At 42.9% G+C, this 26,550-nt stretch overlaps 1 protein-coding gene across 1 annotated transcript in view; it reads right to left on the bottom strand.

Moving 5' to 3' along the window:
- Rtf1 (RTF1 homolog, Paf1/RNA polymerase II complex component) overlaps positions 1-26,550 on the bottom strand; it is a 62,976-nt gene that overhangs the window by 2,694 nt on the left and 33,732 nt on the right. Inside the window, exons 5-16 of the mRNA XM_041678928.1 lie at positions 24,350-24,464; positions 23,528-23,639; positions 13,001-13,136; positions 12,141-12,318; positions 7,768-7,850; positions 5,263-5,350; positions 5,060-5,167; positions 4,412-4,489; positions 3,784-3,905; positions 3,567-3,624; positions 2,381-2,458; positions 1,616-1,711 (exon numbers count right to left, since the gene is read on the bottom strand). Coding sequence (XP_041534862.1) covers positions 1,616-1,711; positions 2,381-2,458; positions 3,567-3,624; positions 3,784-3,905; positions 4,412-4,489; positions 5,060-5,167; positions 5,263-5,350; positions 7,768-7,850; positions 12,141-12,318; positions 13,001-13,136; positions 23,528-23,639; positions 24,350-24,464 — 1,252 coding nt within the window. The remainder of the gene's footprint in view (positions 1-1,615; positions 1,712-2,380; positions 2,459-3,566; positions 3,625-3,783; positions 3,906-4,411; positions 4,490-5,059; positions 5,168-5,262; positions 5,351-7,767; positions 7,851-12,140; positions 12,319-13,000; positions 13,137-23,527; positions 23,640-24,349; positions 24,465-26,550) is intronic.

Here is a 26,550-nt window from a genome sequence, read left to right as displayed (position 1 = left end):
AAAAAGATTTAGAGAAACAGCAGTCAATGATGGTCAACGCTCTTGCTCAAGATCATATGCTTTTTATAATAAGCTCTCCCATCAGGGCTGGAGAGATGGCTCAGCAGTTAAAAGCATTGCTTGCTCTTCCAAAGGTCCTGAGTTCAATTCCCAGCAACCACATGGTGGCTCACAACCATCTGTAATGAGGTCTGGTGCCCTCTTCTGGCCTGCAGGCATACACAGAACATTGTATACATAATAAATAAATATTAAAAAAAGCTCTCCCATCTTTTTTAATGTACACACGTGTGTAACACACATGTGGACAATGAATTTGTGTGCGATCTTCAGAAATGCTATTTTCTCCTTCAGACAGGATCTCCCATTGGCCTTGAGCTCACCAATTAGACTAGGCCAGTGTCCAGCAGGTCCAGGAATCCCCTCTGCCTCCTTGGCACCGTGATGACAGATGTAAGTCATTGTTAGGCATTTTTACATAGGTTCTGGGATCGAACTCAAGTCTTCACACTTTTGTACCAACAAAGCCATCTCACTAGCTCCCCCCTTGATATTTTTTTTTCTTAAAAACCAAAACAAACCAAACTATATATATATTCACATATCTACATATTTTACTTTCTGTGTGGCACTGGTGAATGGAACCCAGTCCCTTGAGCTTGCCAGGCACACCCTCTCCAACGTAGCTCTAGGGCTCCTTTCAGACTGTTTCTCTTAGGGAGACCAGGAGAGGCCATGAACAAAGGGCCTTCTCTTTTGGAGCCTTTCTAGGCTTCAATGTGCAAAGGAGAAGGCAGACTTGTCTGTGGCATATGAATGGAAAGGGTAGGCTTAAGATAATAGGCCCCCTTCTAACCCAAGATTCATGGCATTCATGAGGTTAGTCAGGAAACATCTGAAATTGAAAACTACTTGCTTCATTCTGATGCATCAGCCTCACCCCCGCAGGGAGGCATAAGGAACAGGAGCCACCCAGTTTCAGGAAATGCTGGTATGCTGCACTAGGCGAGCACTCTGCCAGCTGAGCCATACCCCAGCTCCTATTTATTTCCTTTCTTTGAAACAGGTCTCATGAACTCAGGCTGGCCTTCAAACTCTTGAACTCCTGATCAAGAACAAGGGTTCCTTCACCTCCTGAGTACTCAGATTACAGGCATGCACCACCACATCTGTAATCTCAGCACTTGGAAGAGGCAGAGGCAGAGGGTCTGCAAGCTCAGCCCAGCCAAGGCCACAGTAAGACTGCTTCAGAGAAAAGAAAAACAACTAAAGGAGCCTCTCCTGGGTTACCATTTCTGCCTTTATCTTACAAATGCCTGATCCTTACTTGCCCCTCGTTTCTTCTAATTATCCTATAAGATACACAAGACACACTGTTTTCTGTGAGAGAAAATGTGCTGCAGAGTCTAGAAGTCAGTGGCCTGGGCAGTCAAGGTCTCATTAAGCAGTGGTTTAGAATCGATCACAATTCAGTACAGAGCCTTCATTCGTGCACACCTGAAGAAAGAACTGCAAGCACAACGCACAGTCCTCCCTATACAAACATCAGGACGATACAAGGCTAGGTGGTCTCTGAGGTCCTAGCCAGCAGCCCAGCCCCACAGCTTCTACTTGCCTTGCTCATTTCCTTTGGAGCATCTGGCAATACTCCTGAACCGTATTTTGCATTTAGTTGGGCCAAAATGGCAGCCTGAACAGCTGGGTCTCTAGACTAGAAGAGAAAATACATAGATTATTTTAAAGAGAACTTAACATTCCAAGTCCCACGCCCAATTCTTTCCCCCTTACTCCATTAACATTTTAAGTACTAATGGGTATCCACCAGCAGCTCAGTCGTTTCCCTCAAGTCAGCAGCAGAAAAGCACAATGAAAACCTACAAAACAGCCTGTCCAGGCCCCCATGCTAGCATACACAGGCTGTGTATACCCCTGTGTCTGCTAACCCAAAGTTCATAATGCTTCAATATCTAATAAAGGTATGAGTAAATGCTACACAGGTGAAATATTCACACATTCAAAACAAATGCATTTCTTCTGTAGATCTGGGGCTTAGCCTCAAGATATCTTTATATACACTGCTAATAGTTCCAAGTTTAAATATGCCCAAGCTCTGAGATGTTTTTAGTCCCACGCATTATGGATCATACTAACATCTGCTGTACTGAAAACACACCCTGATACACAGGGTTAACTCCTAGGTTTTCACTACCTGTTTGTCCTATAGCAAGATAAAAAAGGAAGAATCCAGACCCAAGTTCAAGGCAAGCAAATCCCAGCTAGAAAAACATTATTTTTAACTTCTTTATTAATTTCCTAATGGAATTCATTTTATGTCCTAGAATCTAGGTCCCAACTAAAAACGTTCTCTTTGGGCACTCACATTGGACACGATGGTGGGCTTGCACTGCCGCCTCGTAAAGGGGTCCATCTGCTGGTTTTTCATGTTGTGACTTTCAGCCTAAAACAGAAAATATGCATTAGAGCTTCTCCCCCTCCTCTCATTTGTCCTGAGCTTACACATAAATAACATCTTTGCAAGGAACTAGGAAAAAATTCAAAAGCTGCCTGTCCTTTTCAGTGATAAAGCACTTGTCTAGCACACAAGGTTCAAGGCTGCACACTGCAGAACAAGAACAAAAACAAACAACCCCCAACAGAATAGATGCTGGAACAACAACCAACCCCCAATAGAACAGGTACAGGAGCAAGAACCAAACCTGCCACCAACAAAACAGATACAGGGATAACAACGCCCCCACCCCCCTCCAATAGATACATGCCCAAGAACAAAAACCTCTCCCTACAAAAAGAGATACAGGAGCAAGAACCAAACCTTCCCCAACAGAATAGATACCAGCACAAGAACCAAACATGCTCCAACAGAACAGATGCAGGAGCAACAATCAACCCCACTCACCCACCTAACAAAATAGACATAGAAGTAGGAACCAAACACCCCCCCCCCAACAGAATAGATATGGGAGCAACAACCTCAAAGATAAAAACAAATGTAAAGGCAGAACAGGCCAGAAAACCGTTACTCTGTATCACGTTAAAATGTTCTGAGCAGGTATGAAGCAGAGAGTGAACTCACGCTAAAAGTATATGTCATTTCAATAATTTAAATCCATGCATGAATAATAAACAAAAATATAAAAAATAATATACAAAAATTTTATTTTTAACCTAAATTATTTTGTTATCTGTGGGGAGACACATGCCTGCCATGATTGTATGTGTGGAGGTCAAAGGATAAGTTTGTAGAGTTGGTTTTCCCCTTCCACCTCTATGTGGATTCTAGGGCTTGAATCCAGGACACCAAGCTTGCATGGCAAGCATTTTTATCTGCTAAGCCATCTCACTAGTCTTCATTTCATTCTTTTGAAACAGAGTCTTATATAACCCAGACTGGCCTTGGACAGTAATGCAGCTGAGGCTGGCCTTGAACTACTGACCCTCCTAGTGCTATCTCCCAAGTGCTGGTATTACAGGTGTGTGCCATCATGCTGGACCGCCTACCATTTTCCTAGAGTTTTTTAGTAATCCATGTGAAGTTTAAAACTCACCACTAGAGCCTTCTCAGACTCCACAATGTTCCACTCCCGATTCCGCTGGTTGATATAGCTACAAAGTAAGAGGGGTCAGTCAGTGGGCTGTGAGAGGGCTAGGGCAGCTTGGAACCTCGGCACCCCAGAAACCTGTGGGGTGTGTGAAGCATGGAACGGACAAGGCTACAGGCCGACCAAGGATAGGGTCCTTCCCAAAACAGGCGCACTGACACACCTAATAGCAGATATGTTCTTGGTCCGCTGGCGGTCCAGGGCTTCTGCCCGCTCCTCCAGCTCATTTAGCTGGTCTTGGATTTGTTTGGCCTTGTCCTGATCTCCCAGGTCCTCAGCCATGGCCTGTACACACAGAGACAGGTGAGCTTTTGGCTCTCTAATTACATATTTCATACAGCCCAGGTAAGGCACGTCACATGATGAACCAATGACAAGAAAGGTGAAGAAATAGTAAAAAAAAGTACTTGACAAAAAAAGTGTCTTTTTTTACATTAGTTACTGGGCCTAGATAGTAATGATGCAACATTAATTAACCTTAGACTATCGTCTGCCCACATAGTTAAACTTCCATAACTAGGTCCATCCTATCTTGATGGATGGAATGGAAAACCACCTGTCATAGTGACGTTCATTGGTAAACCACCTGTCATAGTAACGTTCATAGTAAAACAAAGCAAAGACATCGGAAATAAGGAAAATGGAAAGACAAGATCAACTGCACTTACAGGAAGGAAAGCTGCTGGGGGGAGGAATGCAGAGCCCAGCACGTTCTCCCCATCCTGCTCACTAACTTGGCATCAGAGAATGGACACGAGTCTGACTTTTCATCTTAACAAGATAGGTCCTACCTTTTCCTTTAGCAGCTGAGTCTTCTTCATAGCATAGTTTGGTGGAGCTTTTCTGAACCTTTCTTTCTCTTTTACAATCTGTACCAGAGAGGAGACACCAGCAGTGAGGCATTCCTAAACTACTTTTGTAGACGGGCTAGGGGAGCCCATTTGGAAGGTAAGCTGATAGTTAAAGGGGAACTGCTAATCCTATATATAGCAGTGTCATGTCCCAGAGGGTGAGCAAACTCATTCCAAGGGATACTGTCTGTTTCCAGGGTCACGGAGATTCTTCTGGGACAGTATGAAGGAGCATGCATCAATATACAGCAGCAGCAGCAGCAGCAGCAGCAGCACAAAGACCTGGTATTGTAAGGCTAGCCACTGTCCAAGAGAACAGAGATCCAGGAATTTTACTGAAATGTTTTGGAGAAAGAAAAGTCTAGAAGAAAAAGCCTAGGAGAATACACATCCTCATAGACTTGAGTCTATGTGGTTTCACTGTAGATGAGAATGTACAGGGAAGGCCGGATGAAGCATAAATAACAAGATAGCAATATTAAGCATCCCTTTAATTAATTTCACATATCACAGAAAATGTCAAGGCAAGCCTGACCTTCTCCAAAATGATTCTTAAAGAACCCAGGCCCTGGGATTCAGGTTTCTTACCTCCTCAATGTCCTGATCATTAAATTTATAATTGAGAGCATCTTTAATAGATAATTCCTTTTTATTGATTTCATCTAGAGTAGGCAACTGCATGCCAGCCGAAAACATCTGGACCAACATGTGATTTAAAAAAAAAAGTTGTCAATTAAGGGATTTAGGAAAGAACATGTCCACAAACAGCTGCTGGCAGCCTAGCTACTTACCGCTTCTTTCCACTTCATGAATTCACTTTCCGTGAATTCCTGGTTTGACACAAACTCTAGGCGAAACACTCGTTGGTCACTGCCATGCCTACATAAAAGAGAGACAGCATCTCCGAGAATGTGCACGTTGATAACCAGACAAGCAACCCTAACAGACTGTGTATACTGCTTGTGTCTGTGGGTCTCTGAATTACCAAGGAGAGATAAAGCTGTACCACTAAAACAACCAGACCTAACTACTAAGCCCAGGCACAACACCAACTCCCAGGGGTCGTTTCAATGGGTAACCAGGACTGAGCTTACAAAACTAACAGTGGAAACCGAGGACGCCTGGCAAGTACTTCAGAAGTCTATTTATCATAAAGCCCCCCAGAGCCCATCAGTATCAGTATGCACTCTGCACAGATTCTGGGATGAACTGAAGAAAAGTGTTTCTACTGACCAGTGCTTGGCAAAGTTTGGGGACTCAATGCCATCCTCTTAAGAGATTTCTCTGGACACTGGCCCAACCAGCTCTTTTTTATTTCTTCTTCTTCTTCTTCTTCTTTTTTTTTTTTTTGGCTCCCCGTCGGGGATTTATTTCTTTTTTTAAAAAAGAAAAAAGATTTAAAAAAATGTATATGTCCACAAGTATCTATGTGTGTGCCTGGGAGGCCAGAAGGAGTTGTAGGTGGTTATGAGCCACCATGAGGGTGCTGGAAACTGAATGCAACTCTCTAAAAGACCAGCAAGGACTCTTAATAACTGAGCCTTTCTCTCCAGCCCCTCAACCAGTTCTTACTAAAACAAAAATATTAAATCTCTCTGTATGTGAACATGCCTACAATTGCAAGTATCACAGAGGACAACTTGCAAGAGTCAGTTCCCTCCTTCCACGTGGGTTCCTAGGACTGAACTCTGGTCACCATCTTTGCAGCAAGTACCATTATTCTCTGATCCATCTTGCCAGCCCCCAAACTCTGCTTAAACAAAGTAGGGGGGGATGAGGGGTGAGGATTTAGGAGGGAATGGAAAGACTGTGGTGACAGGAACTGGGCAAGGGGACAGCCATATCTGTTACTTGCTATCTGCTACATGATCCTGGCAAACTTTTTATACCTTCTGACAGGGAGTCTTTAGAATTCTTAGGGTTCGTGAGGGAAGGGGCGCGGACTTGTGTGTTTGTCGTCTCCCTTTTCTTAAAGTCAAGGACAGGATCAGGTACGACAGAAATTCATTATGTGCTGAGTAGATGACATTCCAGTTCCCCGAAGAAGAAAATTAGTCTGGAAAGCTGACCTTACTTGTCAGAGGTGAGGCTAGTTAAGAAAGCCAGGATCAGAAGGAAACAAGCCACACAGAAAATGTCTCTGCCTCTGGCAGGAGGGTTTTACAGACCTGGTTACTGTCCTTACGTACACCCCAACATATTGCAGCCTTCCTCCCTTCCAGGAGACAGTAACTTCTCTCCAGGAAACACAGACCCAAGCTTTCCTCTGTGTATTGTGGAGACCACAGTTAGTGCCCAATGCTACAAACACCATATTGGAGGCAACAACAGCCCAAGAAGCAGTCCATCTGCAGAGGGAGCTAACACTGCCACAGAAGGACCTCTTATGCCTGGGTGTGGTGGCACACACCATTATCCCAAGCCTTGGAAAGCTGAGGCAGGATTATGAGTTCGTGTCCAGCTTGGGTTATACAGCAAAACCTTGTCACAAGAAAGAAAGGGAAGAGGGGTGATGATGGAGGAGGGTCATCTGTCTATGTGTTACTTTCATTGGTTAATAAAGAAACTGCCTTGGCCCTTTAATAGGACAGAAAGTTAGGTAGGTGGAGTAAACAGAACAGGATGCTGGGTAGAAGGCAGTGAGGCTGTCGCCATGATTCTTCGACCCCAGACGGATGTAGGCTTTACCGGTAAGCCACCACCTCGTGGTTCTACACACATTAATAGAAATGGGTTAATCAAGATGTGAGAGTTAGCCAGTAAGAGGCTAGAGCTAATGGGCCAGGCAGTTTTTAAAAGAATACAATTTGGGTGCTGGAGAGATGGCTCAGTGGTTAAGAGCATTGCCTACTCATCTAAAGGTCCTGAGTTCAATTCCCAGCAACCACACGGTGGCTCACAACCATCTGTAATGAGATCTGGTACCCTCTTCTGGCCTGCAAGCATGAATGTAGGCAGAATACTGTATACACAATAAATAAATAAATCTTTTAAAAAAAAAAAAGAATACAATTTGTGTGTTGTTATTTCGGGTGTAAAGCTAGCCATACAGAGCCGGGTGGGAAGAAAAGCAGGCCTGCTCGCCTCCTCACTACAAATGGCGCCCATAGCTCCTTCTACAGGGTGAGGAGGATGAAGAGGGAGGACCTATTTCATTAGGTGACTCTAGGTGGCCTGGCATTCACCATGTAAGCCAGGCTGGCCTTGAACTTGCAGTCATCATCCTGTTTCTGCCACTGTGCTAGGATTATAGATAGGGGTGTGTCTTCATGCCTAGCTCAGGAAGCGCCTCTTACCGTAGCTGCAGCCCTTTGTTTGTTCTGGTACCACCCAGCTGGTAAACTTTGGCAGTTTCCACAACACCCGTAATCTCAGCCACCTAAGAAAAAGAACAGATACCAGTAAAAAGCCTCTTCCAGAGCTTTCCACATCACTTTTTTGTCTCCACCCAGAGACTGCAGAGCTGTGAAAGAGGAGCCCACAGGGACCTTTCTCATGCTGAGAATGCAGATGGCTCAGGCCACTAAGCCTATGCTTAGGGCAAGCAAGGTGCAAGAAAAAAGGCAATTAGTCCGGAGGGGCCCAGTACAGAAACATCAAAGGTCAGTCCTTTTGCTTTTTCATTGTTGCTGAGTGTTGAACATGCTAGGTAAGGGACCGTCATTCCCAGCATCCCATCCTTAAAAAACAAAATTTACTTTCATTTATTCTGTGCATGTGCTTACATGCAGGCATATATGTGCCACGTTGTGGAGGCAACAAGATACCTTGTGAATTTCAGTTCTGTTTTACTGTTGGTTCCAGGGAATAAAGTCAACTGTCAGGTTTGATTGTGCCTTTATGAACTGAACCATTTCACCCTACCCCATCCTGGCTAAATGAATGTTACTGCCAAGACATATGTGGAGTTCAGATGACAACCCACAGTGGCTTCTCTCTTTCCACCATGTGGGTTCTGGGGATTGAGCTCAGGCTATTAGGTCTGGTGACAAATGCCTTCATTCACTAAGCCACTCCCAAAGCCCCCTCCTTGCCTTTCTTTTGTCTTTTTCAAATGAGACAGGGTTTCACTATGTTGGCCAGGCTGCTCTTGAACTCCAGGCTCAAATCTCCTGGCTCTGTTCCCAAGCACTCAGTCCAGGTTTCTAGCACTGGACTACACCTGGCTCTTACTTATGGTGTGTGTGTATGTGTGTAAGAAAGTTTGGAGTTTGGCCTAGGCAGTAGTGGAGCACACCTTTATTCCTAGCAGTGGAAAGGCAGAGGCAAGCAGATCTTGGAGTTTGAGGTCAGTGCCTGGTCTATAAAGTGAGTTCCTGGATAGCCAGGGCTACACAGAGAAACCCTGTCTCGAAAAAACAGAACAAAACAAAGAGAGAGAGAGAGAGAGAGAGAGAGAGAGAAGTTTGAGCTAGGGAGATGGATCAAAAGGCAAAACAGTTAAGTGCAAAGGCGTGATATCCCAAATTTGCTATCTAGAACCTATATATTAGGCCAGAAGTGAGCTGGGCTGGGGACACACACCTTTAATCCCAGCATCTGGGAGGCAAAGGCAGGTGGGTCTCTGAGTTTGAGACCAACCTGGTCTACAGAGCAAGTTCCAGGACAGCCAGGGATACACAGAGAAACCCTGTCTCACTTCATCCCATACCCCCAAAGAATGCAGATGTGGTGGAGCACATATGAAATCGCAGAGCTTCCATGTGGAGAAGACAGCAGAGACAAAGACTTACCGGGAAGCTCAGAGCCAGCTGCCCTCCTAGAGTACACAGGGTAAGAAACAAGAGACAACACCTCAAAACAAGGTAAAAAGAAAGATCTGGCTTCTTAAAGTTTCCTTCAGACTTCTACACATGCACCATGGCACTTATAACAGCAATAGAGTGACAGACAGACGGACAGACAAAGCAGAACATGCTACTCGATGATGCAAGCCTGACAACCTCCCTGAACTGCACGTAACCGTGAAAGAAGAGAACCAACTCCGAGATAGTCCTTGGGATTCTACATAGGATTCATCCCCAACATACACCTCACACACAGTAATAATAATTTTTTGCTTGTTTTTTGTTTTTCAAGACAGGAATTCTGTATAACAGCCCTGGCTGTCCTGGAACTTGCTTTGTAGACCATTGCTGCTCTCAAACTCACAAAGATCCACATGTCTGTGCCTCTGAGTGCTGGGATTAAAGGTATGCGCCACCAGCCCAGCCAAGTAATTTTTTTTAAAGATTTTAAAATTTGTATGTGTTTGTGTTCATGTGGAGACAAGAAAGCCAGGTGTCCTGTCATTTTCTGCTTTATTTTTTGAGAGAAGGTCTTTCACTGAACAGGGAGACTGGAGCTCCAGTTGGACTGGCCAGTGAGCCCCTGGAACCTGCCTGTCTTTGGCCCTCAGCACAGGTTACATATGTGTACTGCCAAAACATGCTTTTGTATGGGTGCTGGGGACCTGAATGCAAGTCCCCCTGCTTATGCAGAAGCACTTCACCTAATAAGCTGTGTCCCCAGCCTGAGCACCTAGTTCTTGAGATAAGAAAAAAAAAATTTTTTTTCTTTTTCTTTTTTTGGCATAGTCGGCAGGAATTTTTTTTTTTTTTTTTTAAATTGAGACACCGTCTTGAATGTAGTTTTGGCCGCCCTTGAGCTCACTATGTAGCCCAAGGTGGTCTGAAACTCACTAAGTTTGTTCTTTTGCCTTAGTCTCTGAATGCGAATACTATGGGCATGTGCTGACATGTCTGGCTTACTGGATATTTCTATCATTCAATGAGAAGAGCATGGAGGTGAGTTTCATGGGTACTAGTACTTATACAAGGAGAGAACCACACTAAAACTAGACAACTGAAAACAAAACAATCAAAACCAAACAGAGCAATCAAATGGGACCAGCATTGGGGTCCCAACTTGGGAGGCTGAGGTCAGAGGATCACAAGTTCAAAGCCAAACATGGTTGTACGTGCCTTCAATTCCAACAATCCGTAAGTGAGACCCTTGTCTCCAGGGGTAAGGGGAAGGAGATGGGGATGGGGTTGGGGTAGGGTGCCAGTTTGCTGGGCAGTGGTGACCCATACCTTTAGTCCAGCACTTGGGAGGCAGAGGCAGGCAGATCTCTTGAGTTAGAGGCCAGTCTGGTCTACAGAGCAAGCTATAGGACAGCTAGAGTTACACAGAGACACGCTATTTTTGGTGTGTGTGTGTGTGTGTGTGTGAGTATGTGTGAGTAGACTTCAAGGTCAGTGTGGACAATGTAGTAAGACCCAGTCTAAAAAATAAATAAGAAAAAGAAAACACCTCGGTTCTAGCATCCAAACCACAGCTACAGTGCTGGGACACACAAGAACCAGGAGAACTGGAGTTACCTTATTTCTTTTCCCTAGGTCTAGAGGTGACTTGGCAACTTTGCATATAGAGAAAATTTCATTCACTTATTTCTCAAATGAACAAAACTTCTATATAAGTCTGAATAACAATGTCATGAGTGTCCTTCCCCCTTTCATGCTGAAAGGGGAAGATAAAATGATTCTGAATTCAAGCAGCCAGTTCTGGGGCTCCCAAGCACCCTTTCAGTTAACTGTGAATGATTCTCACTGTAGTATGAGCTGCCTGCCTACCATCCAGTTTTTCTTCTGCTAGTCTGGATCCTAAGTGTGCCCCAAAGGCCCATGTGCTGAAGTCTTACTTTGGGTTTGCAATACTGGGAGGTGGTATAAACCACTGGAAGGTTCTGCTGACTTCTTTTTGTGTTATTGTTGTTGTTTTTGAGACAAGGTTTCTCCGTGTAGCTCTGGCTGCTCTGGAACTCACTCTGTAGACCTGGCTGTCCTTGAACTCAGAGATCTGCCTGCCTCTGCCTCCCAAGTGCTGGGATAAAAGGTGTGCAGTACTACTGTCTATCCTCCCTCAGGATTTTTTTTTTTTAAAGATTTATTTATTATGGGGCTGGAGAGATGGCTCAGTGGTTAAGAGCACTGCCTGCTCTTCCAAAGGTCCTGAGTTCAATTCCCAGCAACCACATGGTGGCTCACAACCATCTGTAAAGAGGTCTGGCGCCCTCTTCTGGCTTTCAGGCATACAGACAGAATATCGTATACATAATAAATAAATAAATAAATAAATAAATAAATAAATATAGATTTATTTATTATGTATACAGTGTTCTGTCTGTCTGCATGCTTGCTGGCCAGAAGAGGGCACCAGATGTCATTACAGACGGCTGTGAGCCACCATGTGGTTGCTGGGAATTGAACTCAGGATGTCTGGAAGACCAGTCAGTGCTCTTAACCTCTGAGCCATCTCTCTAGCCCCCCTCCCTCAGGATCTTAATAGCACTGGTAGAACTAGAATTTCCTCTGCAGACTAGACTGGCTTGTGGAAATTCTCTTGCCTCTGTCTCTCAAGTGCTAGGATTATAGGCCTATGCTACCATACCTCGCCATTTCTGTTCTAGAGACAGGGTCTCCCTCTGTAGCCTAGGCTGGCTTCAAACTCACAGCAATCTTCAAACCAGCCTCCCAAGTGCGTGGGCTACTTTTTCTAGTTATAAGGGAAGCTGACTAATACAGTCAAATGGTGGCATAAGAATAACAGATTTGTTCAGAAGCTCCCACTCCCAGTAGACAATCATTATATTTAAAATATGCACAATTGTCCAGGGAAGAATACCAACCCGGTAAACTGGCTTGCTATTATGGTTTCCGATGCCAATCCGCACAAAACAGCCTGTGACAGTTTTAGCAAAGAAGGGCATGTGACACCAGCGTTCTAGCTTATGCCTTGATAACCGAACTCGATTCAATTCCTCAGGTAAGGAGACTGGCTGTGACTTTGGAGGGATTTCTTCTTTCCTGTGAGAAACAAAGAATAGTTAGTACTCACTGTAAAACCATCAGAAAGACAGACATCAAATTCTTAATACTTATTCAACGCGATCAACTTAGCAGACGCAACAGAGGACCGGAAAAGAACTACAGTCTATACTTGTGTGCATATCCATAAGCCCTGACTGACACTTCATCCCAGCAGAGAAGCTGCAGGCCAGTTTGAGGTGATGTGCAGTCAGTTCCTATCTGCCAGCCCCAGGGAAAAATGTCCAGGGGATGCAGCCAGGAGCCAGAGGCAGGAAAATGAATGCAGAATTCAGGATACTGAATCAAGCCAAAGATGCAACCCCTACACCTACACTAAGCTTCTCTTTTCAAGAACTCTCCTGTGACAGCTAATCTCAGTTGTCAATTTGACACAACCTGGGAAAAGGAACACAGACATAGAGGACTGTCTTAATCAGAATGGTCTGGGCCATGTCTACGGGCCCAGGCTAGTGTGGGCAGTGCCAGCCCTGGGCAGGTGGTCCTGGGTTCTATGAGAAAGCTGGCTGGGCAAGAGCCAGACTGAGCAAGGCATAAGCAGCATTTTCTTGTTGGTTTCTGCTTCAAGCTCTTGCCTTGGCTTCCCTTAAAGATGGAACCTTTAATATGAAATAAACTTTCACCCCACTTATCCTGATAGAGGAGAACAGACACAGCTTACTCTTCTTCCTCGTCAGATGATGACGTTCGGGACGAGCGGTCCGATTTCTCACTGGACTTGTCATCGTCTTCCTCCTCCTCATCATCGGAGTAGACCTCACTTGTTTTCAATGGTTGTTTTTTGGCAAGGAGCTCAGCTAGAACAAAAGAGGAAACATTTACCTATGCACTCCCCACAGACAAGAAAACGACTCATCTTTCACCTTTGAAAAGAACTGGAACACAGAAAAAAAAAAAAAAACCTGAGCAGACAGTCTACCCTTCCTAGACTGTTCTGTGATAACTTGAGCCATACTCAGGTAAACAAATCATAGTTAAACATTCAGGCACCAAGAGACAGACCAAAAAAAAAAAAAAAGATATATAGAAAGAAAATTAGATTGTTATAAGGTGGGAGGAATAGTTAGCAATCATACTGACATTCTCCAATCCTCCCCATATATTGGTGATGGAAACCAGGGACCCTGACATGCAAGTGTTCTTCTTGTGAGCTATACATTCAGCCCCTATTTTCCTTAAGAAAAGGCTTCCAGTTACTTCATGTATGTATGTTTGTATGAGGAAGTCAGAGGACAACATGCAGGAGTCAGGCCTCCCCTTCTACCATGTGGATTTGAGGAACTGAACTTGGGTTGTCAGTCTTGAGGGCAAATGCCTTTGACATGTTGATCTATCTAAGTTAGACAGGAAAGAAGGAAAAAAAACATTGTCATCTCTCTCTCTCTCTCTCTCTCTCTCTCGCTCTTCCCCTCTCTCAATCCATTATGTGCAGGCACCCAAGGAGGACAAGAGTTGTCAGATCCGCTGGAGTTACAGGTATTTGAGAATCTCCTGACTTCGTCTGATAGAAGAGCACCAAGCACTCTTAACCACTGACTCATTCTACCAGCACTGCTTGGCTTCAGACACAATCTCACTATGTAGTCTAGGCTATCTTTGAACTCAAATTCTCCCGGTCAGGTGCATCTCTATGAGTTTAAGACCAGCCTGGTCTACAAAGAGCATTCTAGGACTGCCAGGACTACACAGAGAGAGAGAGAAAAAATCTCCCATTTTAGTCTGGATCAGAAGCTTTCATCATTACTGGGCCATTTACCATTACCTTTCTAGAGTTTAAGGAAAGCTTTATTTTGAATCTGTAGAACTATGTAATGACAGAAGAATGACAGCAAACTCAGTGACCACAAATGGGAGTGCCATTCAATCACTCATGCCACTTCCACTTCAGTAAAGCTGTGAAAAATGAGTCCAAAAGTACCAAAAAAAAGAAAAAAAAGAAAAAGAAAAAAAAAGAGAGAGAGAGAGAGGCTAGAGAGATGGCTCCTGATTAAAAATTCCTACTCCTCTTCCAGAAGACCCGATTCAGGTCCAGCACCCACATGAGGAGGCTCATAACCACCTCTAATTTTAGCTCCAGAAGAACTGGTACCCTCTTCTGGCATCATCGCACACACGCACGCACACACACACACACATAATTAAAAAAGGAAGAGAGACTCTAGTGCTTTCTGGATGATAAGGTGAGTTTTAAAGGGTCAACCGGCAAACACGGCAGGCGTCTGAGTTGGTGTACTGTTTCAACTACTTAGCTGCTCAGCATGAAGGTGGTCCTGACCAGCAGGCAAACAAAAATGAATGCTGATTTATTTTAAGGAAGTTTTTCCTCTTGGTGATGGAGACTGCCTTGTGAATGCTGTTACTCCCCCTAGTTGGCAATGAAATTTAATTCACAAAAGATGGTAGTCTCTAGCAGCTATGTAAAAGAAAGGCAGTAGAGCCTGATGTAGTGGTTGGTACTTTCTATACCCCCAGTTACTTAGGAAGCTGAGTCAGGAGGAAGTTGAGTTCAAGGCTAGTGTGGGCAATTCAGTAAGATCCTGTCTCAAAACAAAAATATTCAGAATGGGGAAGTAGCTCAAAACTTGTTTGCCACCAAGCCTGACAACCTGAGTTTGATCCCCAGAATTCACATGGTAGAAGAAGAGAACCAACTCTCAAAAGATGTCTTTTGAATTCCACATACGTGCTCCCAAATATACAAACACAAAATAAATACGAATAAAAAGTTCTCATATACATACATGCAGGACGCTTCTTTGTCTAGTACTTAAAAACCTAAACAGCAACCAAAAATCCACCCTAAACCTCAAACCAGGAAAAATTTCTAGAATACAAAACTAACACAGCTACAAGGAAGAAAGGTATGCATGCATATATATTATGATGCTACCTACTGATTGTTGATGGAAGAAAGCATGTGCATCTGTCTTTATGTTTACCAAAAAAGAAGAAAGGAAATACACAGAGAAAGAGGCCTGATATATTTAAACTGGCTTTGAACTTGCCATGTGGACAATGATAACCTCAGACTTCTGATTCTACTGCTTCAACTATCCCAAGCCAAATGCCAGGATTAGAGGTGTGCCATCATGCCTGGTTAGTACTTGCTGGGGATCAAACCCAGGGCTTTGTGCATTGCTAGCAAAACTCCTACCAACTGAGTGATACTCCATCCCTTTGGTATATATAAGAAACGTTTAAGTGATGCTCACTATGGGAGGGGGCATGGCATCAAGTAGAAGGACATGGAAGCTGAACTTCCCTTAATATACCTTGTAGGACATTACAAAATACATCTTCATTCCCTTTCCTGGCACACAACTCCTAACATTCATGGCATCTTCAAAGTGATAGTGCTTTTAGTATGCTAATGAGTTGACTGGTGGCTGCAAGCTCATAGGTAGCTTCAGGACAGGGTCTGGTCCCTAGAAAGACCAAGGCAGTATTAGAGAGCTGAGATGCAGATTCTCCAAGGAGAGGAAAGGGCTGAAGGTTAAGCAGATTACCAATTACCAACGATTTGCTCAACTTTCCTATGTAATGAAGCCTCAAAAACAAAACAAAAATCAAAAACCTTCCATGGGACAGGATATGGAAGGCTGGGTAGTTGAACCAATGGAAGTTCCTGGACGGTGGCCTGTCCAGAGAGAGAGGGGAGTTTCCTTGCAAATGTCCCATCCTATGAATCATTTCAGTTGTATCCTTTGTAATAATCCTTTATAATAAACTGATAATATAACTAGGCCGGATGGTATAAATACCTGTAATCCTAATACAGGTTAGAGGTGGAGACACAAGGACTACAAATTCAAGGTCAACTATAACTACATAGAATTTGAAGCCAGGCTAAGCTATATAAGACCTTGTCTCAAACAAAAACAAACAAACCAAAGTATGCCTGAATCCTGTGCAACACTGTAGCACTGAATGCAAAAGGAAGCAGGATGAGGCCCACAGCTAAGAAATACTGAAAAAAGAGCCTGGACATTCATGGGAGGACTGAGTCCTCAGCTTGTGGACAAACAGTGTCAGCTCAGCACTTGAATTCAATTATAGGACATTTAGTTAGTGTCTGATATAGAATCAGTTGCTAGTTTGTCAGTGGAAGAAATTCTCAACTAGAGATCACAGAAGTTTGGTGTTGACTGTTGTTAAATAAGCACACAATAAAACTAAATTTGGGGAGCCGGGCGGTGGTGGCACATACCTTTAATCCCAGCACTCGGGAGGCAGAGGCAGGCGGATCTCTGTGAGTTCGAGACCAGCCTGGTCTACAAGAGCTAGTTGCAGGACAGGCTCCAAAACCACAGAGAAACCCTGTCTCGAAAAACCAAAAAAAGGGGCTGGAGAGATGGCTCAGTGGTTAAGAGCATTGCCTGCTCTTCCAAAGGTCATGAGTTCAATTCTCGGCAACCACATGGTGGCTCACAACCATCTGTAATGAGGTCTGCTGCCCTCTTCTGGTCTGCAGACATACAGACAGAATATTGTATACTGTATACATAATAAATAAATAAATATTAAAAAAAACAAACAAACATAAAAAAACAAACTAACTAAATTTGGGGATTGAAGAGATGGATCCTTAAGAGCACTGGTTGCTCTTGCACAGGACCCTGCTTAGTTCCTAGTTCCCACACAGTAGGTCACACCCACCTCTAAAGGGATCTGATGTCCACTTCTGACCTCTGTGGGCACCAGGTGCACAGATATGCATATAGAAAAAACATACATAGATATAAAATAAATTAATCTAAAGAAACTGAGTTTCTGTTTGTTTTTTCTTCTTTATCTACAGATGTTTATTAGAAATTTTAAATTTGGAACCATGGATTTTATATTTTATATATTCTTTTTAAGATTTGTTTATTATGTATATAACATTCTGTCTCCATGTATGCCCGCACGCCAGAAGAGGGCACCAAATCTCATTATAGATGGTTGTGAGCCACCAGGTGGTTGCTGGGAATTGAACTTAGGACCTCTGGAAGAGCAGCCAGTGCTCTTAACCACTGAGTCATCTCTCCAGCCCTATATTTTAAATATTCACAAAACAAAGTAATAATTTAAAGGTTATTTCTAAACATCAACAGCAAGATAAAACAAAATATTCATTTGATCAATAAGCACACAGAAAGAAACTGTAATGAGTAACTTAAAAAAAAAAAAGGATTTGAATCTGATATAATACAAGCTTATAGCCCTAGCACTTGTAGGGTGGTCTGGGTTGGGAGACTTTACCCCGAAGAGCTTACCAAATGTCATAAAGATCCAAGCTTAGGCTGTGGAATAATCCTTTTGTACACTGTGAAGATTTTATTTTTTTAATAAAAGAAGCTAACTGGCCAATGGCTGAACAGGACAAGGTTAGATGGGAGAGTCAAACTGAAAATGCTGGGAGAAAGAAGGGCAGGGCTGAGGAGTAACCAGCAGACAGAGAAACAAGATGGGCATGCCATACTGTGAAAAGGAACCAACCCACGTGGCAAAGCATAGATAAAAAATATGGGTTAGCTGAGAAGGGGTGGACATGCCTTTAATCCTAGCACTCATAAGGCAGAGGCAGGCGGATTTCTGTGAGTTTGAGGCCAGCCTGGTCTACAGAGCTAGTTCTAGGACAGCTAGGGCTATTACAGAGAAACCCCATCTCAAAAATCCAAAAAAAGAAAGAAAAAAAATGAGTTATTGTAAAATGTCAAGAGTTAGCTAGTAATAAACCTGAGCTATTGGCTGAGCATTTACAATTAAGTATCTGAGTAATTATTTGGAAGTGACTATGGCACAGGAACACTGCCTACAAGTTCAGATCCATGGACTCTACATATACAAAGCCGGGTATGGGGTCATATACTTGTAATCCCAGCATAGAAAAGACAGTGTGCGTGCGTGCATGCATGTAAATGTATGTGCAGCATATGTGTGTGCCTGATGTGTATCACACAATACAGCAGTTCTCAGAGGTCAGAAGATGGTATTGGGTCCCTTAAAACCGGAATTACAGGTAGTTGTGAGTCACTGTATAGATGCTCAGAATCAAACACAGGTCTCTAGAAGAGCGGCCAGTGCTCCTAAGTGTTGAGCGAGTTCTCCAGTCTCGATTAAATATTTTTTTTCTAAAGAATAACAAGTCGGGCGGTGGTGGCACACCTCTTTAGTTCCAGTACTTGGGAAGTAGAGGCAGGTAGATCTCCGTGAGTTCAAGGCCAGCCTGGTCTACAAATTGAGCTCCAGAACAGCCAAGATTGTTATGCAGAGAAATTCTATCTTGAAAAGCCAAGGGGGAAAATGTGGGCAAATGTGCCTTCAATAATGGATGTTGGGAAAACTCAGTAACAATATAAAGAAAGAAAATATACTAATTGGCCCCTTTATGCCATATATTAAAATTAGCTGAAGATGGATCAAAGACCTAAATGTAAGAACTGAACTACAAAAACTCTTTGAAGAAATCACTGGGGATCAAACAGGATCTGGCAAAGATTTTTTGGCCATGACATGAAAAGCTCATACACACAAAAGAAGAAGAGACATCAGCTGGGTGTGGTGGTGCACACCTTTAATCTCAGTATTTGTGAGCCAGAAGCAGGCTGATCTCTGTGAGTTTGAGGCCAGTCTGATCTACACAGTGAGCTTCAGGAGAGCAACCACTACAAAGAGAGAACCTGCCTTAAAAAGAAAGAAAAAGAAAAAAAACCGACTATGGTGGTGTACACCTTTAATCCCAGCACTCGGGAGGCAGAGGCAGGAAGATCTCTGTGAGTTCAAGGCCAGCCTGGTCTACAAAGAGAGTTCTAGGACAGCCAGGGCAACACAGAGAAATCCTGTCTCAAAGAAACAAGAAAAAAGTATAATATATATATATTTTTTTTTCTTTTTTTTTCTTCTCTTCCTTCCTTTCTTTTCTCTTTTCTTTTCTTTTTTTTGAGATGAGGGTCTTGCTATGTTACCCAACCTAGTTTCAAACTCCTGGGCTCGAGCCATTTTCCTACATCAGCTTCTCAAGTTGTTAGGAAGATGGGCATGTTGCCACCATGACTAGTTTCTCTGATTTTTTTTTTGTTTGTTGGTTTGTTTTTGCAAAAAGGGTTTCTCTGTGTAGCCTTGGCTATCCCGGATCTCACTCTGTAGACCAGGCTGACCTTGAACTCAGAGAGCTGCCTGCCTCTGTCTACACCGAGTGCACTTTCATGCCTAGCTCGTTTCTTTGATTTTTAAAAAATTATTTTATTTTATATGTATGGCTGTTTTGTCTAAATGTACATTCATGTACCATACACATGCCTGGCCAGAAGAGGACACCAGATTCCCTGGAAGTGGTGTTACAATAGTTGGAGGCAGTCATGTGGATGCTGGGAATTGAACCCAGGTCCTCTGGAAGAGCAGCCAGCCCTATGTCTAACTCCTTGATGGTATCCTTAAAAAACAAATAAATGAACCCAAATCCTAGCTATGTACACTGAAAAGGCACAATAATGAAAAAAAATCAGTAGAATGAACATTTTTCTTTCCAGACACTAGTCTCTCTAACTTCCTCAGCAGAAATGGCTAATTCCAAATCTATCAAGCAATAAAGTATATAGACCGGAGGGGTTGGGGGCACCCTAAGGATGTGGCTTAATATCAGAAACCATGGTTGGCGTGCCTAAAACCCTAGGTTCTATTCCCAGCAACCTACCACTCCTGAAGAACTAAAGGTATAGGCTGTGGTCAGTGATACAACACCTGCCTAAGATGTACAAGGTCCCCCAGTCAGTCTTGACTTGAGCAGGAAAAGAGAAAGAAAAAAGAATTATGCATGATTGCAAACCATCATGGGGAGTTTAGCTGCACTCCCTGTAAAAGGATTACCCTAGCTGGGCTTGTTGACTATTTCCATCCCCTCAGGAAAGTGGGGGGGGGGGACAAGACCCTCACCAGAATAGCCAGCAGATCCCTACCACTAGCTGTATATAACGTTGTCCTAACTGCCCCTTCAGGGAGGGGTAGAGTGTGGGGTGGGGACCAGAAGAGTGGGGCTGCTCCACCTATGCAGGGAAGCCCTCGTCTCTGCTGGATATAGCTTTTGGAAGGAGGAACACTCAAACCCCTGTAAGTAACACCTTACCCATTGTGGTGCTTATTCTTGGTTGTCAACTTGACTACATCTGAAATTAAAACAGAAAAATAGCTGGGCACACCTGTGAGAGGTTTTTTGCTTAATTGGATCATTTGAAGTGAGAAGATCCATTTCTAATCTGGTTCTTTGAGGTGGGAAGACCTGCCTCCAATGTGGGCCATACCTTCTGCTGGAACCTATATAAAGGTCACAGAAGACGAAAGCTCTCTCTTTTTGCCTGCTTCCTCCCACCCTTGCTAGCAAGTCCATTCCTACATTAGCATTAAAGCATTCTTCTTTAGGATTCTGATGTATATTGAAAACCAGCTAAGACATTCAGCCTTGTGGAATAAACAATTACTGGATTCTTGAATCTTCCGTACATTGCAGCCATTGTTAGATTAGCTGGACCAAAGCCTGCAAGTCATTCTAATAAAACCCCCATATATATTATTTATTTAACATAGATATCAGAAAGAGAGAGAGAATCATTCTCTAAGTTCTGTTCTCTTAGAGAACCCTGACTATTACAACCATGTTTGTAGGGAAGCCTAATAAAGTCACTGATTCTCCAGAGTGAACTCTGGTGAGATCACGCCTCCATAGGACTTTGGGAGGAAGAGACGTTACCTATCTCTCTTCCTGGGAAGAATTTTACCAACAAAGGGAAAAGGAAGGGTTTGGAGAAAGAAGTGTTGGGGTCTTGTCAAGGGTCCAGAACTGGTTGACTAACTGAATATGAAGAATAACAACTATACCAGATTAAAACAAAACATGGATAAGTACACATAAATATTAAGAATAAATCCACAAATAATAAAATCCTGGGGCTGGAGACATGGTTTGGGGTTAAGAGCACTATCTACTTTTCCAGAGGTCTTCCCAGCAATCACATGGTGGCTCACAACCATCTATAATGAGATCTGGTGCCCTCTTCTGGCCTGCAGGCATTTCTGCATGCAGAACACTGAATATGTGATAAATAAATCTTAAAAATAAACAAATAGATAGAAAGGTAGATAGACAGACAGACAAATCCCTATAACTGGTCCATGTGTAGAGATTAAGAATACAGAATGCCCAGTCCTGGGCATCTATATCATACCCTTTCCTTTCAAGGCTCAGGGGATCTTCTACTGTGTGCAGAGGTCAAGAGGGCATCAGAGTCCTCAGAGCTAGAGTTTTAGTCGTCTGCAAGATGTCTGGCTTGTTATGCAGATGCTGAGATGCAAACTACACTTCTTTATGATTGTACAGGATGCACTCTTAACCACTGCAGCATCCATCCAGCCCTGCATGTGTGCTTGAGAATGTATGTGTTTATGGTATAGAAGTTATGTGAGAGGTTGGAGAGATGGCTCAGCAGTTAAGAACACTTGCTGCTCTTGCAGGAGACCTGGGTTCAGTTCCCAGCCCCCACAGGGTGGCTTGCCGACTGTATTTCCAGTTTCAGGGGAGTTAATGCCATTATGGCTTCCTACAGTATGACACACATGTGGAACACACACACACACAGGCAAAACAGTCAGGCATAGTCTTGAAATAATTTTTTTTTAAATTTATTTATTATGTATACATATATACAATATTTTATGTCTGCAGGTCAGAAGAGGGCACCAGACCTCATTACAGATGGTTGTGAGCCACCATGTGGTTGCTGGGAATTGAACTCAGGACCTTTGGAAAAGCAGGCAATGCTCTTAACCACTGAGCCATCTCTCCAGCTCTTGAAATAAATTTTTAAGGTAAAAAAAAAAAAAGTTAACAGGGTACAGTGGCAAATGCCTTTCTTTAATGCTAGTACATGGGAGGCACAGGCAGGCAGATCTTTGCTAAGGACAGCCTGATCTGCACAGCAAGTTCCAAGCCAGCCAGCGCTACACAGTAAAACCTTATCTCAAAAACAAAAGACAGGGGGCTGGAGAGATGGCTCAGCTATTAAGAGTACTAGTTGTGAGCCTTACATAAGAAGAGTAGGGACTGTACCAGCCAGGGAGGTCATGATGGGGGAAACCCAGAGACGGCTGACCTCATGGTCACTGGATCAACAGTCAAGGAACTGGCATGATACCAACTTAGGCCCTCTGCATGTGTGTGACAACTGTGTAGCTTGGCCCCTTAGTAAGGTTTCTAACAGTGAGAGCAGGATTTCTCTCTCCCTGGCATTTAGCTGGCTTTTGGGAACCTTCTCCCCATGCTAGATTACCTGGCCCTACCTTGATATAAAGGGAGGAGTTATGGTCTGCCTCAACTTGCTGTGCCATGCTTTGTGCAAGCCCATAGGAGGCCTGTCCCTTTCTGAGTGGAGATGGAGGAGGATAGATGGGAAAGGGGAGAAGATGGGATGAGAGAAGGGAGGGTAAACTGGTTGGTATGTAAAATAAATGAAAAAAAATTATTTAAATTAAAAAAAAAAAAGAGTACTAGCTATTCTTCCAGAGGTCCTAAGTTCAATTCCCAGTAATCACATGGTGGTTCACAACCATCTGTAACGGTATGCATGAAGACAGAACATCCATGTACATAAAATACATAAATAAATCTTTTAAACAAACAAACAAGCATAATTTGAAAATGAGATTTATGAGACCGAGTCTAATGGCACAAGCGTGTAATCCCAGCACTCAGAAGTTAGAGGTAGGAGGATCAAGAGTTCAAAGTTATCCTTAGCTATGAGGCAAGTTCAAGGCCAGCATGGGCTGTGAGACACTGTTTTCAGATAAATGAAACAAAACAAACCCCCATGAGTCCTGGAGCTGAGAATATAGCTTAGTGGAGAGGGCCTGACTAACATGCATAAAGCCCTAGCCTCTATCTCCAGCACCCACAAAAAGAAGTTAACACTTGGGCTCTTGTCTATAAGAGATGCTGAACTATTACAGTTAGAACACGGGGATGCTGGGATTCATTTCAAGATAATTGGATGAAAAAAAGGAATAGAGAATAATAAGAAAGACTATGAAGTAAGTAGAGACTAGATAATGGAATCAAAGATGATCATTTTACTACCACTACAGTGCCTGGAAGCTTCCATAAAATATAAAGCTTAAAAAAAAAGAAAGAAAACAAGTCAATATTCATTTCCCCACTTACCTGTTCTGTTCTTCCGTTTTTCCCTCTCTGCTTTTAGCTCCTCCATGGCTTGAGATTTCTTATCTAATTTCTCATCCCGCTTGGAGCGCCGCTCTTTATTGTGGGAAGTTACCTGTGGAGGTATGTAAGGGTGGCCTTTTTAGTCAATGTTGATACGATTCTCTATGCCAGCAAGCAACAACTTTCAGCCCAGTACAAAATTAAAAACCTATCTGAGCAAAGTAGCCCATGACTTTAGTCCCAGCACTCAGGAAGCAGAGGCAGGTGGATCTCTGAGTTCAAGACCAGTCTGGTCTAAGAGTGAGTTCCAGAATAGCCAGGGCTGTATAGTAAGACCTTGCTTGTTTGGTCTACGTATCAAGTACCATGACAGCCAAGACTATACAGTGAGACCCTGTCTCAAACAAACAAAAGGAAAAAAAGAAAGAAGGAAGGAAGGAAGGAAGGAGAAAAAGAAAGAGAAAGAGAAAGAAAAGAATTATCAGAGTGAACTCTTTCTGGAAGACACTCTATATTATGATCTAATATCTCTTGATATGGTACTTCAAATGCAGAGGTGACATATTTAAACATAATCAAGTTGGTTATCTGGGAAAGGGAGTTCATCAACATACCCTTCAGGGATGCTTACATTCGAGTGGGCTTCTATTTAGGCAGACTTGAGTGAACAAGTCCTAAGCAGTTCATCAGTGTAGCCGCTGGAGAGATGGTGTTCAGACTAATGAGACCCAGGGGAGGGTGCGTGAAATAATCCGTGAGAAGTACCCAAGGCTAACATAAGGGTCAGCACAGCCTCAACTGCACTTGAGGATGGCCTCTTACCTGAGATTCCTGAATCTGAGTCAGCTTTTTCTTTTCTTGTTCTTCTTCTTGCTTTTTCTTTTTTTCTTTCTTTTCTTTTTTTTTGGCTGTTTTTAGTTTTTTCTTAATTTCAAACCTGGTTAAAAGATATTTAATTTTTAAAAAGCAATAAAACATATGTAAAGGCTGCTTTCTATCTTGCTAGGAGACAGGAATAAGGAAAGGAGTAAAACATTTTGGAACATGAGAGTATCAGACACTCACACAAAAATAATCTCTTGGCTTCCTGAAAGAAACTCCAATGCACCGTAAGTACATTAAAATTGTTGACTGTGCGGCTAGAGAGATGGCTCAGTGATTTAGAGCACTGTCTGCTCGTCCAGTGGACCCAGGCTCGATTACCAGCACCCACATGGCAGCTCACAATTTTCTGTAGCTCCAGGGAGTCTGATGCCCTCTTCTGGCTTCTGTGGGCACCAAGTATGCCTGTGGTACACAGACAGACAGGCAAAACACCCATACATATAAGCTAAACTTAAAACAAACAAACAAACTATTCAAAAGCATAAAGGTGGAAGGGATTTGAAAGAAAATATTCAGGTCAGAGATCAGTCATTCACAGCTATATAGTGAGTTTGAGGCCAGCTTCAGATACAGGAGACTTTGTCTAAATAAAGAAAATAATTGTGTATCAAACAAAAATACAGCAGAATACACCTAAATTAAATAAAAATAGACACCAAATATTTGAATATCAACTTTTGTAATAGCATTATTCATAGTGGAAAAAGGGCAAGAACAACTTTAATGGTAACTGAATAAATTCACAAACTGTAGTATACACTTATAATGGAATGCTAGTCAGCTCTAAATAAAAATGAAGTGCCAATATACACTACATGGATTGATAATCACATATCAAGTTTATGAAAATTACTCTCTAAATTTATGATATTGGCTTTTTGGTCAAACTCTTATGCTCTCCACAGTTCAGAAATCCAAACTTTAGAAGTCACGCTTCCTCACCCACAACTCCAGTGCAGTATTCCAAATCCTGTTTTTTTGTAATACAGGTTACCTTGGAGGCATTCACACTTAAAATGAATGCCTACCACTTTCTGCCGACTGAAAGTTGAACATTCTTGTCTAGCATAACTCACCATACTTAATATGGAATCCAGAAGGGACAAACAGGATCCCTGAGACATTGGAACTAATTGCCAAGGTGCTTCAATTTTCTTCTCAAGATACTAGGTAGACAGGAAAGGAAGCAAGTTCTGGGCACTCCATCACTCAAGACAAAAGCCAAGTTTACTTTCACCTTTTTGGGAGATGAGATAGAACCCTGAAGCAGCTTCCGACTAAGCTCCTCAGCTTGCACAGCAGCACTTGTGACTGAGCTTGTGTCTTGGGGAAACCATAAAAGCAATTTACACCGAGCCAATCACCAGCCCAACATTTCAGCCTTCTGTTTTATTTAGGACAGTTCACTCTGGAGACCCATGCTGGCCTTAAGCTACAGCTCTCTAGGTGCTGGAATTACAGATATGTGCTACCAGAGCTGGCCCGTATTGTTTTTGCTAATTAATAAATTGACATCTGAATTCAACAGCTGGAGAGATGGTTCAGTGATTAAAAGAGCTACTGCACAACCATGCGGTACAGAGAGAGTTCTGATCCCAGCATCCACATAACCGGCCTGTAATTCCAACTCTAAGGGGCACAGAGACAGGACGATTACTGGAGCTTGCTGGCTTCCAGCTAAGCCAATAAAACCAGAATCCCAGGGTCAGGGATAAATCCTGACTTAAATGAGAAGGCACAATACAAGAAGACACCTGACACTCTCCTCTGACTTTAATGTGCACACACAGACTTCGAGTACCTACATCCATGCTGTACATACAACATAAAAATCAAGACAAGATTATCATTTTCTTGACAGTTTTTGTCTGGTAGAAATTAAATGATATACTTACTTTATTTTTTACTTAAAAAAATTAATTACATTGGGTGGTGGTGGTGCATGCTTTTAATCCCAGCACTTGGTAGGCAGAGGCCAGCCTGGTTTATTAAAGTGAGTTCCAGGGTAGCTAAGGCCACAAAGAGAAACCCTGTCTCAAGAAACCATAAATAAATAAGTTAAAAATTAATTACATTTTATCTTCTTTGTGTGTTTTGTTTGTTTTTTTGAGACACGGTCTCACTATGTAGCTCTGGCT

The sequence above is a fragment of the Microtus oregoni genome, unplaced genomic scaffold (assembly GCF_018167655.1).
Source record: "Microtus oregoni isolate MIOR12 unplaced genomic scaffold, Mior012 000031F_ref0000149, whole genome shotgun sequence".
NCBI classification, from domain to species: domain Eukaryota; kingdom Metazoa; phylum Chordata; class Mammalia; order Rodentia; family Cricetidae; genus Microtus; species Microtus oregoni.
This window is presented reverse-complemented; position numbering and strand designations above follow the sequence as displayed.